Source organism: Simochromis diagramma, unplaced genomic scaffold, assembly GCF_900408965.1.
Source record: "Simochromis diagramma unplaced genomic scaffold, fSimDia1.1 OVJJ01000005.1, whole genome shotgun sequence".
NCBI lineage: Eukaryota > Metazoa > Chordata > Actinopteri > Cichliformes > Cichlidae > Simochromis > Simochromis diagramma.
Window position 1 is genome coordinate 1,210,812 of NW_024387097.1, and position 21,973 is coordinate 1,232,784.

At 41.5% G+C, this 21,973-nt stretch overlaps 2 protein-coding genes across 5 annotated transcripts in view; one reads left to right on the forward strand and one right to left on the reverse strand.

Annotated features, from left to right (window-relative positions):
- stxbp1b (syntaxin binding protein 1b) overlaps window positions 1–3,776 on the forward strand; it is a 33,287-nt gene extending 29,511 nt beyond the window's left edge. Inside the window, exons 19-20 of one of the 2 annotated variants that reach the window (XM_040046570.1) lie at window positions 65–188; window positions 3,062–3,771. In XM_040046570.1, the coding sequence (XP_039902504.1) occupies window positions 65–174 (110 nt within the window). In that variant the 3' untranslated portion in view covers window positions 175–188; window positions 3,062–3,771. Of the gene's footprint in view, window positions 1–64 lie in introns of both variants that reach the window. The other variant, XM_040046569.1, reaches the window with a different exon arrangement.
- A 5,265-nt stretch (window positions 3,777–9,041) lies between these two features.
- The window catches only part of LOC120742988 (whirlin-like), a 60,279-nt gene continuing 47,347 nt past the window's right edge, over window positions 9,042–21,973 (reverse strand). For 2 of the 3 annotated variants that reach the window (XM_040046530.1, XM_040046528.1), the window contains 4 exons: window positions 19,396–20,104; window positions 17,162–17,337; window positions 16,188–16,319; window positions 9,042–12,701 (listed from right to left, as the gene is read on the reverse strand). In XM_040046530.1, coding sequence (XP_039902464.1) covers window positions 12,525–12,701; window positions 16,188–16,319; window positions 17,162–17,337; window positions 19,396–20,104 — 1,194 coding nt within the window. In that variant the 3' untranslated portion in view covers window positions 9,042–12,524. The remainder of the gene's footprint in view (window positions 12,702–16,187; window positions 16,320–17,161; window positions 17,338–19,395; window positions 20,105–21,973) is intronic. The other variant, XM_040046529.1, reaches the window with a different exon arrangement.

Sequence of the window (21,973 nt, forward strand, 5' to 3'; positions counted from 1 at the left end):
TCTCACGTTATTAACAAGCTTTCATCCAGCACTTGCTGAGCTTTGAGAATTTTGTTTCCTGTAGGCGCCACCCACATCCTCACCCCACCAAAATATTTAAAGGAACTACAGCACCCAGACTTCTTGGACCCCAATGCCTCACCAGAGGGCGCCGAGGAGCCTCCTGTACAATAAAAGAACATCTGGAAGTAAATACTGAATGTCATTTTGTTCTTTGTGTACCTCTGTGTTTGCTGCTGTAGCCCTGTCCCCCACATCATTTGATGCCCGTGGTTTTCACAAACAGTCAGAATCTGTGTTTGTCAGTGTTTTAATAAATCGTCCTGCAGGCGAACTCGACTGTCACAGAGATCCTCCCTGTTCCTGCTGGATTTCTACCATCCCTTGTGTTTGACAGCTGTCTGAGGCAGGACTGTGTTCTGGTTGTAAAATGGCACAGGTTACCTGCAACATACCATGTAATCTTTGAAACCTGCATTTTGTTCTAGCGATAACGTAACATTGTTGAAAAACATTTATACATTTTAAATTCATAGCACCTGTCAGTTACAACAAAGTGATCTTCTAGATAACACATACAAGGACCCAACACCTCCAGTAACACTGTGAGGAATCCTGTAGTGTGCATATTAGACAAATATGTAGGGCTGCTCTCTTCATTTGACTTCTTTTTATTTTATTCTGATCATTTTGCATCCTCACCTCTATAAAAACCATAGACTACAGTATTACATGATGATGAATTATCCTTTCGTTCTTGATCGAGTAACGACAACTTTACGGTGCATCCAGAAACTATTCAGAGTCCTTCACTTGTTCCAGATGTCGTAATGTTACGACCTTATTCTAAAATGGATTCAATTCATTTTCACCTCAAAATTTTACACACAATCCTATAACGACGAAGGACAGTGGTTTGCTTGAAATGTTTGCAAATGTATTAAAAAATAAACAAAAATATAACATCTAATTAAGTATTTACAGCCTTTATCATGACACGCAGAACTGGGCTCAGGTGCATCTGGTTTCCTCCAGACTCCTGTCAGATGTTTCTACAGCTTGTTTGGAGTCTACCTGTGGTAAACTCAGTTGACTGGACACCACCAACACTGGTCTGTATAAGATCACACAGTTGAGAGTGCAGAGCACAAACCACACCATGAAGTTCAAGGAGTTGTCTGTAGACCTCCAAGACTGGATTGTATCGAGGCGCAGATCTGGGGAAGCGTACGGAAACGTTTCTGCAGCTTTGGAGATCCCAGTGAGCACAGCAGCCTCAATAATCCATAAATGGAAGAAGTTTGAAACACCTGGACTCTTCGTAGAGCTGGACACCCAGCCAGTCGGTGTAGAAGGGCCTTTGTCAGAGTGATCATCAGTTCTTGGTCACCTCCCAGACTGAGCTCCAGCATTGCCCTGTGGAGAGAGGAGAACCTTTTAGAAGGACAACCATTTCTGCAGCACTCCATTAATCAGGCTTTTATGATAGTGTCCAGTTGGAAGCCACTCTTCAGGAAAATGGCCCGACAGCGCTCCTAGAGCTCGCAAAAAGGCAACCAAAGATTAAGACCACAGGAAACAAAATTATCTGATCTGATGAAACAAAGATTGAACTCTCTGGCCTGAATGCCAATACCATTACTATAGTGCAGCATGGTGGGGCCCACATTATGCTGTGGAGATCTTTTTGCCAGCAGGAACTGGGAGACTGGTCGTGGTCAAGGGAGAGATGAATGCAGGAATGTACTGAGACATTCTGATGGTAGCCTTCTGCAGAGATTGGGGTGAAGTGACAAATAACATTTGTGTTTGAATGGTCTTCAGTGTCCCAGAGCACAAACTTGAATCTGACGATCCTCCTCCAATCCGATGAAAGTGAAAAGGTTCCGCAAAAAAGTTTGTAGCATCACGCTCATAGACTTTAGGTTGTAATTGTTTCAAGCAAACCTCTTTTACTTTGTTTTTATGGGGTGAGGGATTATTTTAAGGTGAGAAATGAAGTTAATACACTTACATTTCCTCCATGAGTACTTTTATCACTACACATTTTACACTTTTAAATTTATATATATACACACTGCATATCCTTCCAAGGCAGGTGATTATACTGTGTATCACGTGTTCTCTGAATCCACCGTTATACAGGATTATATAAGCTCGATGAAAGCTACAGCAGCCACATAACAAAGTCTAAAAATACAAAAAGTACCTCAATCATAGCAGGCTGTGTAAGTAGTTACACTCACTGGACATGTTATTAGGTGCACCTTGTCAGTTAGATGCTTTGTTAGATAAAAACCTTTAATGTTAGACTCTTGTAAATATGAAAATAAAAAACCATCACGTAGAATTGTCTGCACACTGCACCACCTATACAAAACAAAACAGAAAGTTAACGTCCTCTGAGGAAGTAATTACATAGACAACAACTCTAATGAGAAGATGATGACGTGAGGTGGTGGGAGATGACGTCTGGTGGTTAACAGAACAAATGCAATCAGTGCAATCAGTGTTTAAATATTTAATCAGCTTGGTGTCACCATTAATCCTGCAACATGTAATAAACTGAAACAAAAAAGCAGCTGAAGCAAAACCTGACAAAGTAATTCACACACTTGTTGCCATGGTGAAGTGCAGCAGGTTTACAAGAACACTTTACAAACTGCAGAATTTCAAAAATAACTTTTATTTTATGTGCTCTGTAACATATTCATATTCACAGCTATTACTTTTGAACAGGCGGATATGCTAAATCAATATTTCCAGTTCATCATAATGCATATTCATCATATTTTAGCCTTGGCCTACCCAGAAGACATCCTTTAACCGTTAAAAGCAGAGAGGATGTCTCTGCTTTAGAGGTTGATAGATCAATCAGAGTTTTGTTTGATAAGATAAGATACCTTTATTAGTCCCACGAGTGGGAAATTTCATGTTTGTGAGGAGATTTAGATGAAATTCTGAATTTAACAATGAGCCACTGAAGAAAAAGAAAAAGTTCTTTCTTTTCATTGAAGACTTGAGCAAACAGACTGGTCATACAGCATCTTGTGTCTTTCAGGGTCAACTGAAACCTTTACCCCTTCTCACCTTGTAAAAACCCTCAAAGACTTGGAGAAAGAAGAACAGAGCACTGCCTGTAGTACTCCATAAACTCTTACTCTAGATTCCCCACCCACTCACATGTCAGAGCCAAACTTTGTGTTGTGTACAAATCAGCTGTTAAAACTCCAAACATGGAAACTGCTAATCACGCTGGAGTCTTTGTTGTTGTTAACTCTGTATTGTGGGATTATATTTATTCATCTAAACAATAACAGCTCTATGAGATTCGGCATTATTGGAGCAAAATCTGGCACTTCTCATCTAAAGTAGTGTTTTTCATGTAGTGGTTACCATGGCATACTGTAAAAATCATTAGCTTTATAATAACGTCTGACCTGGAAGCCGCCAACATAAATGTAGCTGTAGCTCCATCATTTACTAGATAAGTAGATGTGATAGTGATTGTTTGTTGTACACTGAGTATCATTTTTCCTTTTATTTGACCATAATGCTTGGTTTTTATTTTATAGTGGTTCTGTATGACTAGTTATCAGCTGTTGTTTGAAAAGAGATCGCAGTGTTATCACACATTTGTACCTTTTTGTCCTCATCAATAAACAGTACTTGCTACAGGTGGTGTGTTCAACTAATAAAGCGACTTCCATTAATCTCTCCTCTCTCTGTGAGTTTCAGAGGTTAAAAGACAGAACATGAACAGTATATGTACATATATGAACATATATATACAGTACATATATGTACATATACTGTATATGTACATATACTGTACATATATGTACAGTATATGTACATATACTGTATATATATGTTCATATATGTACATATACAGTACTGTGCAAACGTTTTAGGCAGGTGTGAAACATCCTGTAAACAAAGAATGCTTTCAGAAATATAAATGATTGTTTATTGGCCCTAAATGTATTGTGCAGCAGGACAACGACCCCAAACACACAGCAAAAATCATTAAGAACTATCTTCAGTGAAAATAAGAATAAGAAGTACTGGAAGTGATGGTCCGGCCCCCACAGAGCCCTGATCTCAACATCATGGAGTGTGTCTGGGATTGCATGAAGACCCAGAAGGATGTGAGGAAGATCTGTGCTTAGTTCTCCGAGATGTTTGGAACAACCAGCCGAGCTCCTTCAAAAACTGTGCACGTGCACCTAGAAGAAGACAAAGGGTGGTCACACCACACGTTGATATGATTTAGATTTCTGTTTGTTCATTTTGTTGATGGATGAAAATAAATGATCAACAATTTTATTTTGAAAGCATTCTCTGTTCACAGTAATTTTTCACACATGCATAAAAGTTTTGCACAGTAGTGTAAATACACAGTGCTTAATACATTTATTAGACCCCCACCCAGTGTGAGGTGTATGCCACAGCTGCCACAGTACTGGTAATCACCAAAGTTTTTAAGCTTCTGTAATGGTTGATCCAGCAAAGTGCACAGACAATCCTAATGTGATAATGAAATTATGATTGTTATATTGTACTTTTGTAAAATTCAGAAAACAATAGTAAAGCACATTATAGTTTTTTTTCATCAAAATACCAAATGCTGCTAAACTGTTAATTTCTAATATAAATTGTATGAAACATTGTTTTTTGTTGAGTCCTCAAATGCTTGTTTTTCCTTGTTTTTATAAGAGGTGGTCTAATAAATATGTTAAGCACTGTACTTATTCTGTTACATAACAGAATACATGCAAATGTTGGTCACTTGACAAATCGAGAGGTGTGAAGAAGGACTGAACCTGTATTTTGATGCTCACATACATTATGGTCTTCAAGTTTGGTGTTGACCATAAGGACCAAATGCTTTGGCAATGTGACACTTTGATACTAATATTTGAAAATCTACCTTGAAAATATTTATTTTTTGCAATAGCAAACTCTTATTCATTCCTTATTTTTTTATTTCCACACAGAAACATCATATTATTTACACTACCAGACAAAGTGTGGACACGCCTTCTCATTCAGTGCTTTTTCTTTATTTTTACCACTTTCTAGTTTGTATATACACACTGAAGATATGTGGAATTATATAGCAAAGAAAAAACTGTCATGTTGGTGCACAGCTGACAGCGTATTTAACAACTCATATTATGGCAAGAAGCAATCAGCAAAATAAAGAGACAGCCAGTCGTTAAGAACTGAAGGTCAGTCCCTTTGCACTGTTTGAGTTTTGTATCTACAAAGGCAAAGAGGTGTGTTGACACCATGGACACTTTATCAGTGACGATTATTTCAGCACTTAGAAGTTCTGATCTGACTTCCCGCTCATTGCCAAGTCCCTGAATGGGAGCTTTGAAGCTTCCAGGCAGCTTGAGAGGAGAATGTTAAATGCTGCAGTTAAGCAGTTTACAGCACTGTGGGGGTTGATATGTCCGCTTCCTGTGCCTGTCTCAGGACTTTGCTCAGCATCTTAGATGCTTCTGTTTTCAGCATTTCAGCAGCTGGAAATGTGCAAACAAACATGGGAGTTGACAACCAGCTGATCATGGCTGCATGATCTCACTGCATCTTGACTTCATACCAGTTTCTCAGCCTCATGTTTAACATGCGTCAGGTTTTTCCTGGGCTTTGGTTTCTTTAAATGAACAGTCATGCTTGAAGTTGCCAAGTGTATTTCAGCCACAAACTGTGCAAAGAATAGAAAATGTGTGTCTTTCACACAACAGCTACAAATACAGAAAAGTCTTGATTAAAAAAAAACACTGGGTAATCAGGCTCTTTTCATCCAGTGTGTTTTGGCCAGTGGTAAACTGCACAGGCTTCCAGCTGTTTAGAAGAAGCAAATTGGATTGTTTCTTTCTGCCAGAGCAGCAGAGTCGATATTTTCACTAAAACATCTCTTCAGTCTCATTGGAGGGCGGCAAAAAGGACTCAAACCCACGATTAGACATTTCATCGTAGTCTCTGTCTGAATCCACCATTGTTAGCATAACATTTAACAGTGTGGTGTCTGTGTTTCATCCTTACATTCCTATGATATGAAGTACTGGCTTCTATTTTATTTTATAAACATCATTGTTGCATCTTGTTTTCATTTTTCTCCTGTAGCTTTTGTGTACTTTTGGTCTTCTTTTGCTGCTTGTGACAAAACTTTGAGATGTTGGTTTTCTGAATCTGACAGCATGTCCGTGTACGTGCCAACGGGAGATCTGCGCTTTGTGCTGACATGTTTTTGTAGAATCTGTCGTTTACCTGCTCTTTAACCGTTTCCTGTGGTTTGGTTTGTGCTGTGGTTCACGCATTATTATTATTAATAATCATTAATTATAATAATTGTTATTATTATTATTATTATTATTATTAATGTCAGCAAATTAAAATGAACGAAAGGGCTGTTGTCAGCGTTTGCAGCCCTTCAGGGTGCCATTGGCCCAAAAGTCAGCCCTTCTGTGATTGGTTGGTTGCAGCTAATATAGTTACATTAGTTTATGTTAGCTAACTAGGGACAGAATCAATAACTCAGAGGAACACACTAAAGTCACACTCAGTCTCAACCAGTGACTATCTTTTATACCAGTGGTCCCCAAACTTTTTTTGCTAGGCCCCCCTTTGTTTTACAACATTACAACAAGTGTTTGAACTAAAAATCACGAATGTGGGATCCTGTTTGTCCGTGATTTAAACAGCCCAGCGCTGCTCACAGGGAAAACCAATCCTGCAGGGAGACCTACCTCGGCACTTGTGCAGGTGAAGCCAAGGGGAAGATTTGCTTCACCATATTTTCTAGTCTTTGGTGTGGAAGGAAGTTGGTTTGGAAACATATTCAGCGATGCTTCATCTCCTGCTTTGCGTTTGTGTGGGAGCCCCGTCAAAAACATGTCCGTTATGCTAGCAGTGTCTAAGCGTTCGTTTTTTTTCTTTTCATACCGCACCCCCCCTGCAATGGCTCTGCGCTCCCCCTAGCGGGCGGGCCCCACACTTTGGGAACCTCTGTTTTATACAGTCATTGGTCTGAATCTGCTGAATTTGAATTCACCAATCAGGAGCAGCTTGTGTCTACTCAGATTAAGCTGTTTGGTTTCTCCCACCAAAACACAGAAGAATTTGCTGCTGAGATACCAAGAAACAAATGGTTGCCACGCACAGGTCCCACTGTCAACTTTCTCCACTTCTTCTGGCACAAGGATAGTGACGTCAGTGGCATTTTTGGCTGTCTCCTGCCGTGCAGCCTCCAGCCTACGATGAGCCATCAGAGAAGTAGCACAGAGGCATGGTGTTGATACAGTTAACTTTGTGGATGATGGTTTAGTGTCTGTACCATCTAAAGATGATGCAGCTGTGACAGTCAGTTACAGAAGAGTTTTCTCTGGAGGACAGCTTCAGTGACCAAGGATCTAGATTTCAAAACAGAAGCAACACTAAGCCGTACCAGATCAGATTATTAAGACTCTCTTTCGTCTCCTATTTCCAGTGCCACCACTAACAATCCTCTCCCTCTGTTTCAGAAAACCACGCTTGAACCTCACGCACCACACCTAAGTGTGTAGTTCCACACTTGAGTATCCCATCAACCTTATCCCCCGTGACTCTTATTGTGTTCTGTAATAAAGTCTTGTTGAATTTAAGAACAGGCTTGCAGGCCTACCATTGACAGTGCGAACTGGAATGAATGCACCCAGATCTAGATCCAGCCCGAGCAGGCATCTCAAAACAGGATTCTGTACTGGGCGCCCGTGAACGGTCTATTCAGTTTCTAATGATGCGATGGTCAAGAGAAAATTCTCACTTCATAACAAAGCCTTCAACCCGTTTCTGTCCCTAATGCCATTCCTTCCGCACCATTGTCCCTCCCGTCTTGATCCCCCTCAGTTATCCAATTCTACAGAGTCGCTATGGGTTTTTCTTTTTTGTTTTTTTCTCCACGCTCATTTCCCAGCAATGACGCAAAATTATCTTACCTGGTGGGCAAGTTGAGGGGGAGGGCATTGACGTGGGCCAAAGCTTATTTATCCACTCAGTTGGTTCTCAGTCACACCAGAACCCATGCTGATTGGCCGCTCCTGGCTCACTCGCGAGACACGTGAACATTTTCACGCATTTGAGTGATTTTATTGTGGGTCCTCTGGCCATTTCCTGGCTAATTGTCCCAAATGTCTGCTGTTGTGATGATTGTGATGTGATGGCTGCTCCTAGACCCACTAGGCACTAAGCATTGAAGTGTGCTGGTCATTAGCTGCTAGCTAACTGGGTAAGGGCGTCATGGGTCTGTGGGTCTGTCCACCGTTTTAGAGAACATATTTAGTTTTAAAGTAAGTAAGTAAGTAAAGTGACTCACTGATGTGAAGGAAAACAGACAAACAGAGACACCACCTACAATCAGGGAGAGCGTGACAGAGCAGAGGGAAACATAGCTGACACTAATCAGAAAACTGAACATAATACACATGAAATAGACTATCAGAATAAAACAGGAAGTACAAACACAGAGACCAAGACCAAGATGCATGGGCTTGACACAGGAGCTGGGGAGAACACAGACAGACATGGTACATGACTGGGAAGGCTGGAAGATGCAGAGATGTGACTATGGAAGACTGAGGTCAAGAGACACCAAGTAGAACATAAACCAGGACCATGACAGCTTTTAATCTGTTACCTTAATTTTATTAAGTAAATAGGGTGTATGTTTTATTACAGTGCTTATTTATTAAGTCTTCAAGATAATTTAAGAGTATTTCAATCATTTTCACAAAGAATACTGCGAGATCCCTTATAGACAAAAACAAGTGAATTGTTTTAAATAGTTATTGATGGTGTAACAGCTGTGATTGGACAAGGGCAAGAAAACTTAGAAGGGATGTTAGCAGTTACATCAGCCACAAAGTAATTACATAATTGTGTATATAAGTCCTTTATCCTTTCATCACTTACTCCATATACACCTTTATAAATATATGTGAAGTCTTTTCAGACAACATATACATATATATATGTATATGTTGTCTGAATAGTTTGCGCTCATGATTAAAAACAAGCAAACAAAAACACGATTTTTATACGTTATTCAAATTGCACAGTATTCTAATCAACACTTCATCGATAAATCCAGACATTCAAACCCTACACTCGCAGCAGATCTTATCACTATACTACTGTGATGGGATTATAAGATTACAAAAATACAATAAAGCCATAATAAATAGCACTGGCCAAGACCACCATGTCTTATGGAATTAATAAACACTTTAAATAGAACATAGCAAAGTCCCAGATCTGACTGAGTCCTCTACTTTTTTCTACAACAGAGGTTTACAACCACTGCTCCAAAACTATACCAACTACGGTGTATTGTTAGTGTCAGCTAAATTTATAAAAACTGGAAGTTCCTGTTGAATCATCAATCAATTGGTTGAATCATTTTTGCAACTGAGAGACTATAAAAGGTAAGAATGTAACCAATATGAAAGCTTTCCTATTTGATTGCTGTCTGCATGCCACTACTGTATAGGCCATTTATCCTCTCTTCTCACCTTTGGCAATAATAATAATAATAATAATAATAATAATAATAATAATAATGATATGGACATTTTCATGTCAAGCACTCCTCCTCCTCTAAGGTCAAGTAACAATAGGAAACAGCAGATCTTTTACAGGAAAATCAGCCACAATCACCTTTTTCTAAAAAGGTTGAACACTGTGTAAAATGTCTTTAAAAACAGTATAAAGTCAATATACTTGAACTGAGACACAGTTTGCTCTCAGTTCATTTTGGTTTCAACACACACACACACACACACACACACACACACACACACACACACGACATCTGTGACGGCAGCAAAACCAAACCAAGCCAAGAAAACAACTGGGATATGTGGTGCTTGTTTGAAGAATCTACGAGTTACCTTTTCTTAACTCTTTCCGATTTAATTTTTTATTAGCTCAGGACATAACAAAGTCATTTTGTGTCTGGCAAGTTTTAAAATTAGGTCATGATTTTGCAAAGATGTGCAAATCTCAAAAACCCATATTTTTCAATCTTTAAAACAACGGTTTTCCATCAGGACCAGACCAGATCTGAAGGCATCCATTAAGCATGTACCAAAGTGAAAGCGAAACCTTTCATGTTTCACAATTGCTTCTTGTCTGTTTGCTTCCATTGTTCACATTACTACCATTTTCTAGCTGAGACTGGCTGTTGTTGCTGAAAGCTGCTCTTGCCTTGGATCCCATTTTTAAAATAAAGTGTTTCTTGATTTCACAGGTGTGTAAGTGTCTCCTTAACAAACACTGGAACCTGTCAAGCTGAGAAGGCTTTTTCTGGTTGTTTGTGCATGCACATTGTGGATAAACCTCCGGTCTTTGATGGTAGACTGATGGGAGATGAGTGTGCAAGACAAGCTGCCACTGACCTTTTGTTATGGAAGGGCGTACATGTTTCAGCAACACAATGCTAAGTGGCACGCTGTGTCTATTAAAACAGCAAGGCTTTATAATAAAAGACGTCTGTGTATCGGCTGCCTGAACAGGGTTTCTCTCCCAAAAGTCCAACAACTAGTTTCCTACGTTCCCAGACATTTATGGACTCAATCATTTTGGTACAATTCTCATAGCAGAAAAATCACTCATATTGCAGTTTTCACAGACTCAACAAAAGACACAGCAACAATCGAAAGCTTCACCATATATGTCAAAACATGAGTCAGTCAGTCCCTTCAACTGATGAATGATTGAAAACCTTTCACAACCATTTTAAGACTAAGACATTGAAATGATTTTTACTTTTTCAGAAGCATCACTCTTTTCTGTAGCTATTTCATTATACAATCATTCAATATTTCATAGTATTTATAAATGATAAGAACAGGGATGATTTTATCTTTTATAAATATTAATCAACTTTGTTAGTATCCCCAGTAAAGCCAAAGCACTTTGTTTCAACAGTTTTGCAATAAATCCTTGTAAACTCTAATTAGGAGTGATGCAGTTCACTGTTGATGATGACGTCCAGTGATTTTATATCATTTTTAGATGATTTTCAGCAACAGCTGTATGGGCAAACTGTGAGTTCCTCCATTCAGTAAGTAGTTGGTCAAACTGCTTTCTGTATAAACATGAATATCATAATCATATATGGTGATTCATGTCAGACTCGCACTGATATCTACAGTATGTGTGTTTGGACATGGTTTCATGGTGAGGATGGCACAAACATATACAGCTGGGTGAAAAAAAAGAGTTAAAGGTGGAGTAGGATTATAATAATATAATAAAGTGTTGTTATTATAATATCTATTAGAATTAAACTGTTTTAGTTTTTCATGTAATATGTACAAGATAGTATTCCATTTGTATTTGTGTGGAGCTATTAAATACTATAAAACTAGTGTCACTAAAAAAAGAAAAAACACTTATTACTTATTAGTCTGCTTGAGTTGCTTGGTCATCTTTAATTGTAAATTGGCTTTTATCACTAAATCCTGCCAGTTGTGATCACGTGGTACTCATTATGTTTATTACTGGAAATCTTAGAAGCAATTAAAACGGACCAAAATGGACTGAAGCATTTTTCTAGTCTGACTGACAGCTCAGTAAGCTTTCACTCACTAAACAACAGCTCGCTATATAGGAATCAGTTCATTCACCAGTTACCATAATGCAAGTACAGAAATGCATGGTTGGTTGGTGCACAGAACCCCAACCTCAACCCCATCAAACACCGTTGGGGTGAACTAGAATGAAGATTGTGACACAGGTCCTCTCTTCCACCATCAGTGGCTGATCTCAGAATTGCTATTCTAGACGAATGGGCAAAACTTCACACAGACACGTGAAAAACCTTGCAGAGAGGTTTCCCAGAAAAGTGGAAGCTGTGGAAGCTCAAAGGACAGACCGACTCCATATCAATGCCTATAACTGTGGAATGAGATGTATTAAAAGCTACTGAAGATAAAATGTGTAGGTGGCCCAACATTTTAGTCCATATAATGGATCTTCTAATTAAGCAATTAATCTGACCTAACTGTATGCTTGTATTGAAGTTCTACATGCTAAGTTGGTAAGTGCAATAATACTGTTGCTCTTTGCCATAAGAGACTGTAAACAGTTCTGTTTCTCTGGATTCTCTAAACAATGAAAAGCATACAAAGACCAGGTTCACTCACTTTGGCATGATTGGCTGTTGTCAGTATTACTTGCTGTAGCATCAATTAGTGCTAATAGCTCTTCTAGTGAAACAAATAAAATGAAAAAACTAAACAACTGCAAATAGCACAGGTATTTATAACAATTGTTATCATACTACCTACTTTAAATTGTGCAAATTTCTGTAGAGTGCAATCAACAAGTACCTGATACATCAGTCCAATAATCCTTTCCCTGAAAATAAAATATGAGCCTTGATTATAGGACAACACCATATGGAGTTTAGCATCTTTCACATAAAACAGTGTTTTCTTAAACCAAGCTGCATAAAGTGCAAAGTTCCAATACTAGAGCCCTGGCTCAACTACCAGGAAGTCAATGTGTCCCTTTTCTTTTGTCTTGAAGGCTTCAGCGATGATCCTGGCAGCATCTTTGTGTTCCCGGCCTTGCAAGGGGATGCCATCAACCTCCAGAATGACCTGGCCAGTTTTCAGCTGGCCGCAGTTATGAGCCGAGCCTCCTTTCTGTCAGCGGGAACATGAGAGAAGAATAGAAAGACAATAATGTTAGCAGGATTAAGGCGCTCATGGAAAGAACAGTTTGTTGTTCTTGAAGTTACAGTACAGTCCAAGGCAACTACAGCTTGAAACACACTTGGACTGAATTTAAAATATAAATAAAAGTTTATGATTAGTTCAATAAGGCAGATGTGTAATCACACATCTGCCTGCTTCCCTCGTGTCTGGTGACTAATTCATGCGTCACGCTTTCCCATGCTTTCAAACTCGTTGCTGACATCACTGGTCCAGTCAAATCATCTTTCAGCCTTCTTCAGCCTCCACTCTGCGCACTTTAAATCTCACTGTTCATCTGTTCGTCTACCTTGAAGATGTCGCTCCCATATAACTCAGGCTCCATTCAAGCCTCCATCTTGATCTCCACCACCTGCATCTAGACGCCAGGGTTTCCTGCGCTCATTCCTATCACTGGGCTTGGTGCTGTCCAGCTCTTCACTCTTCATCTGGGATGTCTGCCACTGTGATGATTACTGGGCCCTGTTCAGCGAGGTTGCTGGGGTCTGTTCTTAGATCCACTAGTCACTCAGCATTGCTGTTATGGGTTGTGTCCTTCTCCCATATGCTCTACCAGTATTGCTTCGTCTCCAGCAGGGGTCGGCAACCTTTCTGATGATGAGTGCCATCTAACATTTCCTCAGAAGTCAATGCAAAATGCAGCTCCATGAACACGCACAGCTGTGGATTCCAGCTGCGTTCGTAGTTCTGCGAACTTTGACCCCACAGAGTCGAGCTTTTCAGTTCAATCAGCTGCATTTCAATGTCCTCTGTGTCCAACCAGTTAATGCGAGACAAACCAGCTGCTCATTAAAGCTTTCTGGTTTGATCAGAAAGAAAACTTTGGTCCAAACACCTGAAAGTCCCAAAAACACATTGTGAATTCTGTCCTGAGTCTACGGATGTATCCGTGTATTTCCGCGGTGCTGATGCTGCGCTGAGCGAACAGCTGCTGAAGCATTTGAAGTGTTGGAATGTGGAAATTTCAACATCGCTTGAAAAAACTGCCAGCTAGCAACGTCCCTCTCACCGGTAGGCGAAGTTATTTTTAGCCAATTACAAGTTGAATCTGGTAGTTGGGGTTGTTAGCTAACATACTGTCATTAAGAAGTGGCACAACTAATGTGTCTATGCGAGCTAATTTGGGATGTGCACCGCTGGCCCGGCCATTTATTTTTTAAAGCACCTTCTCAGATTAACTCACTGCGTGTCGTGCGCAGGGCTGGACTGGGACAGAACATCGGCCCAAGCATTTTGACTAGAGACCGGCCCCCCAGGTATTACAGCCATAAAGCCTTTGAATGAAAACAGACGCTGACAGTGATGTACAGTCTTGTTGGTATATGTATGATTTCTATACATTTGACATCAGATAAAAACTTTGGTTGTAAGATTCAGATAATTATTTAATAACAGTGAGACATTTTAAATGAGAATAAGAAAGAAAAGTATTTCTTTGTGCCCCCCTCTCCCTTTTAATGCCCTACATGGACCCCTGGCAACACTTTGCTAGACCCGCCCCTGCACAGTTACCAGCTGTCAGCTGCTTAGAAAAGGATCCTGGTGTTATTTGTCTCTCAGAAACAGTTCATAACTTCCCTTCAACTCATTCCTGTCACCTAAAAGGTAAACCTGTTTCTCCATCACCTGTTCAGCTCTGATGATTCAGTAAGGACATCTCCTGGTTTCATCTTCATGTTTCCCTCTCACCACATATCCAAACCGACATCATGACCAGCAGCTTCACAGCTGTGGCTCCAGCAAACATCAGCTGATACTAGAAATTAATATTAAATAAATTCTAACAACAGCTGATCAAGCTTAAACGTGCTGCTGTTGTTTAGAGCGACATCCGCTGGTTTCCTCTTTCTGGCACAAAGTGATAAACAAACAAGAGAGACGATCAGCTGATCATTGATCAGTTTCATGATTGAAGTAGAAACAGGAGAGGGAGGGGGAGAATGAGAGAAGAGGCAGCTGTGCAGCAAAGACACAGAATAAATCCAGCTGATTCTGAACACCACTGTGTTCAGAATCAGCTGAAGTTGTAGCTGAAGTCCGGGACAAACTGTGTTTCTTCTCAGCTCAATACGAAACGCGTAATATTTTCTCCCAATACGGGACGATTCCATTTTTTACGGGACGGTTGGAAACTCTACTAACTAACCTTATGAATAAAATAAAGTTCACTGTCAGTAACATCATAGCACCCACCCAGCTGTATAGAAACTCCGTCATGCTAGCTAGAACGCAGTATGAGTTATTGTAACTGACTGTAAAAAGTCAGCACAAGGAAAATAAACTGCACCTAAACTTGGTTTATATCTGACCCAGACAGACTGCAGGTCATAACTTCTTACCTGAAGCTCAGTTCACCTGACGCTCGGACCGGCGGCCGCCTCGGGGCTCTCCTCCTGCCTCCCCTTTCCCTCATCCACCTGCTGGCCTCTGTGGAAGCTCCGCCATAGCCACCACCAAACAACTGACTTATTTTTACACACCGGCCAGCATCTGCCCAATCCACCACCTTTTATTGTTTATACCGCTACAAAAAAACCCCAAACCCCCCAAAACAAAAAAAATCACATCGGCCAGTCCAGCTTTGGTTGTGCCATCAGTTAACCCTTCACGTGTCAGCTGTGGCACACGTGCCCAGGGTTGCCAACCCCTGGTCTCCAGCCTTGGTGGTGCTGTTCTCATATTGTTACCTGCCACTGAGAGTACACCTTGGCTGCTTCTGTGAAGAACAGCTGGTTTATTCTGCTGCTTTCTTTTTTTCTGGTGTATGTCTTCAAGCGGCTGGCCAATCTGTGAGACTTTGCTTTGCAGTTTCCAAGGCCTCAGTTATGGACAGCTTGCTGTACTTCTTGGGCACCTCCTTTGTTGCACCTTTCAGCAGCTCCGATAGTTGGCTACCCCCCGTTCTACCTTGATCTTGGCCTCTAGTCTCCTTCTGCATGCAGGGTACTGCTCCTTGTTCAACTTGTAGCTAAGCTTCTCACTGATTGCTGCTGCCATGATGTAGATCAGCTTGTTAGTCTCAGTAATGGTGGTGGTAGATATCTTCCATAGTGCTGCATTCACATCATCTACTAGATCTTCTGAGGGTACATAGCAATACCGAATGACAGCAACATCAGGAAGAAGGAACACAAGAAGCTTGAAAAGCATCAAGGGCTCAGAGAAGATAAGAGGGTGGAGGTAACAGTGGTCCCAGTGGTAATCGGAGCACTCGGTGCAGTGACTCCCAAGCTAGGTGAGGGGCTACAGCAGATCCCAGGAACAACATCTGAAATTCACGCTTGAAGGATGGATCACCCACAAGGGCGAGAGGGGATTTTCTTTTTATGTTTTACTGTTTTTTGCAGTTTCAGTACATTTTGTTGCTTGGAAGACTTTAAACAGTGACTTACTTGAAACCTTCTAACGCTTTCTTACCTGAATGGAGACTATGCGAGGCAAAGGTTGGCGTGTACTTCCTCCACCCTCTATTGCGATGCCCAAGGTGTTTGAATTTTTCAACACTCGCACCAGCACAGCAGTAGGCACTGGTACAGGTGAAGGAGACTGCTGGGAAAAAAAGCAAGGAGAGCTAAGAAAAATATATTTGTGAGCAAGAAGTAGCATCTTACTGCATGCAATTTAGCCACTAGCTTGTAGGTGAACACCTGAAAATCTCAATATAGTAAACATTTCATTTTCTTCAGGTGATGGAGCCTTATTTACACATCAATGAGTCTGAGTCTAATGTTACTGTGTTCCCTTTGTTTTCCCTCACGTGTTCTAGCCTAATGCTAATAACAAGATTTCCTTTGAATTCAATAAAGCTTTTAAGAGTTTTGTTTAGGTGCCCACAAAGTAACTTCAGGTCTTAAGATCACAATCATAGACCGTTGTATAAACGGTCACCAAGGAGATTACTTTAATCTCCCTCTGCTATTTCAGTTTTGCCGAAGCCTTTCTTCAACACAACTAAATTAGCTCTGATTGTTTCTCATCTCTCCAGAATATTTTCATCTTATTTGTATTTGTTGCTAATGCGGCTCTTCATAGTTTTTATTATCTTCTTTTTGTCAACAAAAGGTTTTTGCCAAAAACTATGATAAAAATGTTTTGGTCAATGAAATTAACACTGGCTTGCACACAGTGATATATCAGTATGACATGTCATCTCGTGGGATACTCCATAATGAATCACATCATTCTATCTGCTGTCATTTTGTTGGTAAGAACTTGTGGTTGTAGTTTGCAAACTTGACCGATTAAAATAGAAATTAAAGCAACAAAAGAGGTGATCCAGTGAATTCTGAAATCACAAACTAAAACTGGGTTTACACCAGCACTAATTTGCTTGTTTTGAACACACTGAAAGATATGCTACTGAAAGATTGCTTAGTAATGAAAACCCTCACTTGTCTGCCAATCCCTGGAGAAAGTGCATGAAATCCTGGCTGTTCCAGATGGGTCCGGTGAGTTTTGCTAGGTCGTGGGCTGCCATCCTTACTGAAGCCTCCTGCCTCTGCTATATCCACCCCGCTGTCCTCACTCAGAGTCTGGCCGCTGTCTGACAACTGTGACAGGGTGGCCCCTGGGGGGAGGAGTTAGCTAGCATACACTGAATTTAATTCAAATTTAATTATATAGAAAAAAAGCGCTTTGGCGACAGTGGGAAAGAAAAACTCCACAGGAAGAAACCTCCAGCAGAACCAAGCTCGGGGAGGGGCGGGGCCATCTGCCACAATTGTTGGGGTGAGGACAAAGACACACCGTGGAAGAGAGCCAGACATTAATAGTAACTAATGTTTATATGCAGAGAGGTTTCTAAACACACAGTGAGTGAAAAAGGTGACTGAAGAAGAAACACTCACTGCATCATGGGAATCTCCCAGTAACCTACACCAATTCCAGCAGAACTAATGGAGCGTTGAGGATCACCGGATCCAACCTAAACTCTGTGCTTTATCAAACAGGAATGTCTTAAGCCTAATTGTCATGGTCCCTGTGTCCCCGGCTGGCTCAAACAGGCTACAGGTATTTGTTGTTGTTTTTCCCCCCTCGCTCTCTCTAGCCTGGGCGATTGCTCACTTGTGGCTCATTATTCCCGCCTCTCCTGGCCAGCATTTAAGACGGTGGCTCGGTGTTTCTCGTCACTGGAACGTTAAGCAACTATCCTAGTGTTGCCCGGCTGTAAAATTATCTCCAGTGTTTCCTTCGTGGCTTTCCTAGTGTTGATTCTCTCATCTGTCTCCATGACTAGATTCCCTGGTTTGTTTGTGTTTCCCATCCCTGGACTACCTGCGCGTGAGTGTGTGTGAATTACAAGTGTGGCGTGGCAGAAGAGGAGTGTGTGTGGAATTTCCCTCACCATTGCTCTGCCTCCCATTCTACTTTTAAATACTCTAGGAACAACAAGTAGGCCTGCAGCGTGAGAGCGAAGTGCTCTAATAGGGTGATATGGTACTACAAGGTCATTAAGATAAGATGGGGCCTGATTATTTAAGACCTTGCAGCCAGGGAGGCAGAAGAACATCACATCAAGAAGGCCCTGAGTAAATGTGGTTATCCCAGCTGGATGTTTGTCAAAGCTGGGAAGGCTCCTAAAGAAATCTCCAGCCGATCCAGGAGAGAAGGACAACCGCTGCCCAAGTGAAAACCTGTAGTGATCCCGTACGTGTCAGGAGTATCGGAGCAGTTGAGACGCATTTTTTCTAAACACCAGGGTCTCTGTAGCTTTTAAACCCCAAAACACGCTGCGCCAAAAACTGGTCCACCCCAAGGATCGGGTCCCCGACACAAACGGAGTAACATAGTGTACGCTGTTAAGTGCAGGAGGATTGGCAGGATTTATACATCGGGGAAACCAAACAACCTCTGGCGAAGAGGACGGCACAACACAGAAGAGCCACCTCGTCAGGCCAGGACTCTGCAGTCTATGCACACCTACAGGCCAGTGGACACTCTTTCAAGGATGAGGATGTAACATCCTGGACAGGGAGGAGCGCTGGTTTGAGGGCGGAGTCAAGGAGGCCATTTATGTGAAAAGGGAAAGACCATCTCTGAATGGAGGAGGGGCCTAAAGGTACATCTGTCACCATCTTACAATGCTGTGATTGCAGCCATTCCCCAACTCTCTGTGAATGGGACTCATGGCCATTGATCAGAGGTACATTGTGCAAATGTCCTGTTTATAAGGTTGTGTAAACCTGCAGTCAGCTGAGACTGAAGAAGTCACTTGGATGATGATGAAATGTTTCTCCCACTGAACATGTCCCGATGAACAGAACCAACTTTTGGGGATTTCCTCCCCTGGATGTTTGAGCACGCATCAAGATATAAGCAGGGCAACCGCCTACATGTTTCTAGTCACAAAACATGTGTTGTTCTGGTTATTACTAATACATTTTACCTTACAAGTTGAGTGTTTCTCTGTACTGAGAAACAACACAAACACACAGAGACACAGACTGTGTACCTACTTAACTCCAAGTTACCCCCAATGGATCCATCAGAGAATGTTGGTTAAAAGTGCTTGGGCATAGACAAAAGCTTTTAAACAAAAGTGTGTCTGAATGGGTGAATGAGACATGCTTTAAGAACATTTGTGTGCTCAAATACAGCAGAAAAGTATTACATACACACCATTTACCTCTTTGCTGTGGTCTGGCATCTGCTGATAGCCGGTTCATTTCTGTTACAATGACTTTCTGTGTGAGAGCAGGTGAGCAGCGTTGGTCAGCGCTAAAGGGTGGAGCAGCAGGCGTGATGAGAGAGGGGCACGGGGACGGACATGGTGAGGGATGGTGAGATGGTTGAGGGGATGGCAGGGGAGTTGCTGCTTTTGAAGAGGATGCAGACATTGACAAGACGGAAGACTTTTCATAGGAGCTGGATCTAGAAGAAAACTTGATAGATGCCTCTGGTTTAGCAGAGCTGGGCAAGTCCCGGTAATGCAGGAAACCTGGGCAGGTGTGGTGACCTGAAATGGGCTGGCTATGATGGTGGACATGGTAATCAAAATGGGGATTATTGTGGTGTTCAGAATCAGAGAGCTGGAAGGAATTCTGGCAGGTGTGTTGAAGGGAATTAAGGGAAGTGTAGTGGGCGGGACCAGGGCATGCATGGTGGGGGGAGGCTGGTTTTGGCTGGTGTTGGCTGGTGGGAAGGGATTTGATAGGCTTGTGGGGACAGTCCTGGAGTAAATGGGTGGGACCAGTGACGAGCAGGCAAGAAATGGGCTGCACCACTTTGGCTGAAGGCTTGCAATTGAACTCTTTCTCCGGGAATGGTCTTCTTTGGGCCTGGACAGAAGCAGCTCTGAAGGGTGGAAGAGGTTCACTTGAAGCCTGCGTTTCATCCTGTCATTCAGAAAAAGGCAGTGACATACAAAAATCCAACATGAATAGTGAATGTTGCCTCTTTAATCATTATCTTTAAGATTTTAGATCTTGTATATTTAGAAACACAGCTTGTCACGGACTAATGACTTTTTCAGAAAAATAAAATGAGAACATCTGTAGCCATCACATGGTGCATGTTGAGTACAGAGAGTCAGAACAAGGTTAGATTAACGTAAAGACAGAAAAACATGTATTTAAGAACTGTTAATTATGTAAAGGAGGATAAATTGGATAAATTGTTAGATATTTGTACAAGCAAACGCAGTGATGTGAAAAAGTGTTTGCCCCCTTCTTGATTTTCTGTTTTTTTTTTTGTATGTTTGTCACACTTAAATGCTCCAGATCATCAAACAAATTTAAACAGTAGACAAACATAACACAAGTAAACACAAATTGCAGTTTCTAAATGAAGGTGTTTATTATAAAGGGGAAAATATCCAAACCTATGTAGTGAAATCTAAACTAAAAAAAGGAACAACTGATTTCCACCTGAATCTAATAACTGCAACAACCTTAGCGGCAACGACTGCAATCAAGCATTTGCAATAACTGATATTGGATCTTTTACAGTCCTATGGAGGAATCTTGGTACACTCATCTTTGCAGAATTGTTGTAATACAGCCACACTGGAGGGTTTTCAACCTGACCTGCATTTTTAAGGTCATGACACAACATCTCAATCAGATTCAGGTCAGGACTCCAAAGTATTTATTTTGTTTTTCTTAAGCCATTCATAGGTGGACTTGCTGGTGTGTTTTGGGTTATAGTCCTGCTGCAGAGCCCAAGTGCGCTGCAGCTTAAGGTCATAAACAGATGGCTGGAGATTTTCCTTCAGGATATTTTGGTAGACAGCAGAATTCATGGTTCCATTTACCACAGCATCAAAACAGACACGGTTTATTTTCCTTCCCTCCATCTTACACATTTAGTGCTTATGATAGAAAGTGTGGTTGTTTTGTTGATCGTTGTACAAGTGGAATAATAATAAAGTATGAAATCTTCACATTAAAGGATGCATTTGAAATGCAGGCATACACAAAACTGTCCACCAGCATGAGTTAACCATTCATTCATCCATCCATCCATCCATCCATCCATCCATCAATCGTCTTCCAATTATCCAGGGTCAGGTCGCGGGGGCAGCAGCATAAGCAGAGAAGCCCAAACCTCCCTCTCCCCAGCCACCTCCATCGTAACTGGGGGAACAAAGATGTTCCTAGGCCACCCAAGATATAGAAGCTCTCCAGCATGTCCTGGGTCCTCAGGGGCTCCTCCTGGTAGGGACATGCCTGGTACACCTCACCAGGATGTGCCCAGGAGACAATCCTAATCAATTGGCCAAACCATCTCAGCTGGATTCTTTCGATGTCTAGGAGTAGTGGTTCTAACTCTGAACCTGCCAGACGGATGAGTTCCTCACCCTAAGGGAGAGGCCAGCCACACTTTGGAGAAAGCTAATTTCCATTGCCTATATATGCAGTCTTGCTCTTTCAGTCACTACCCAGAGCTAGTGACCGTCAGTGAGGGAAGGGATGTAGAGTGACCAGTAAATTGAGAGCTTTGGTTTTACGCTCAGCTCTCTTTTCACCACAATAGAGCGATAGAGCGTCTGCATTACTGCAACTGCAGCACCAATCCGTTTGTTGATCTCCTGAAGCACTTCCCACAGTATACTCCAAGCGACACAGTCAAATGCCTTCTCTGGGTCCATAGATCACATCTAACTGACTGCACGAACTCCAATGCAACCTCATATATCCTTGAGAGGATAAAAAGCTGGTCCAGTCTTCTGGGACCAGGACAAAAACTGTTGTTCCTCCTGCATC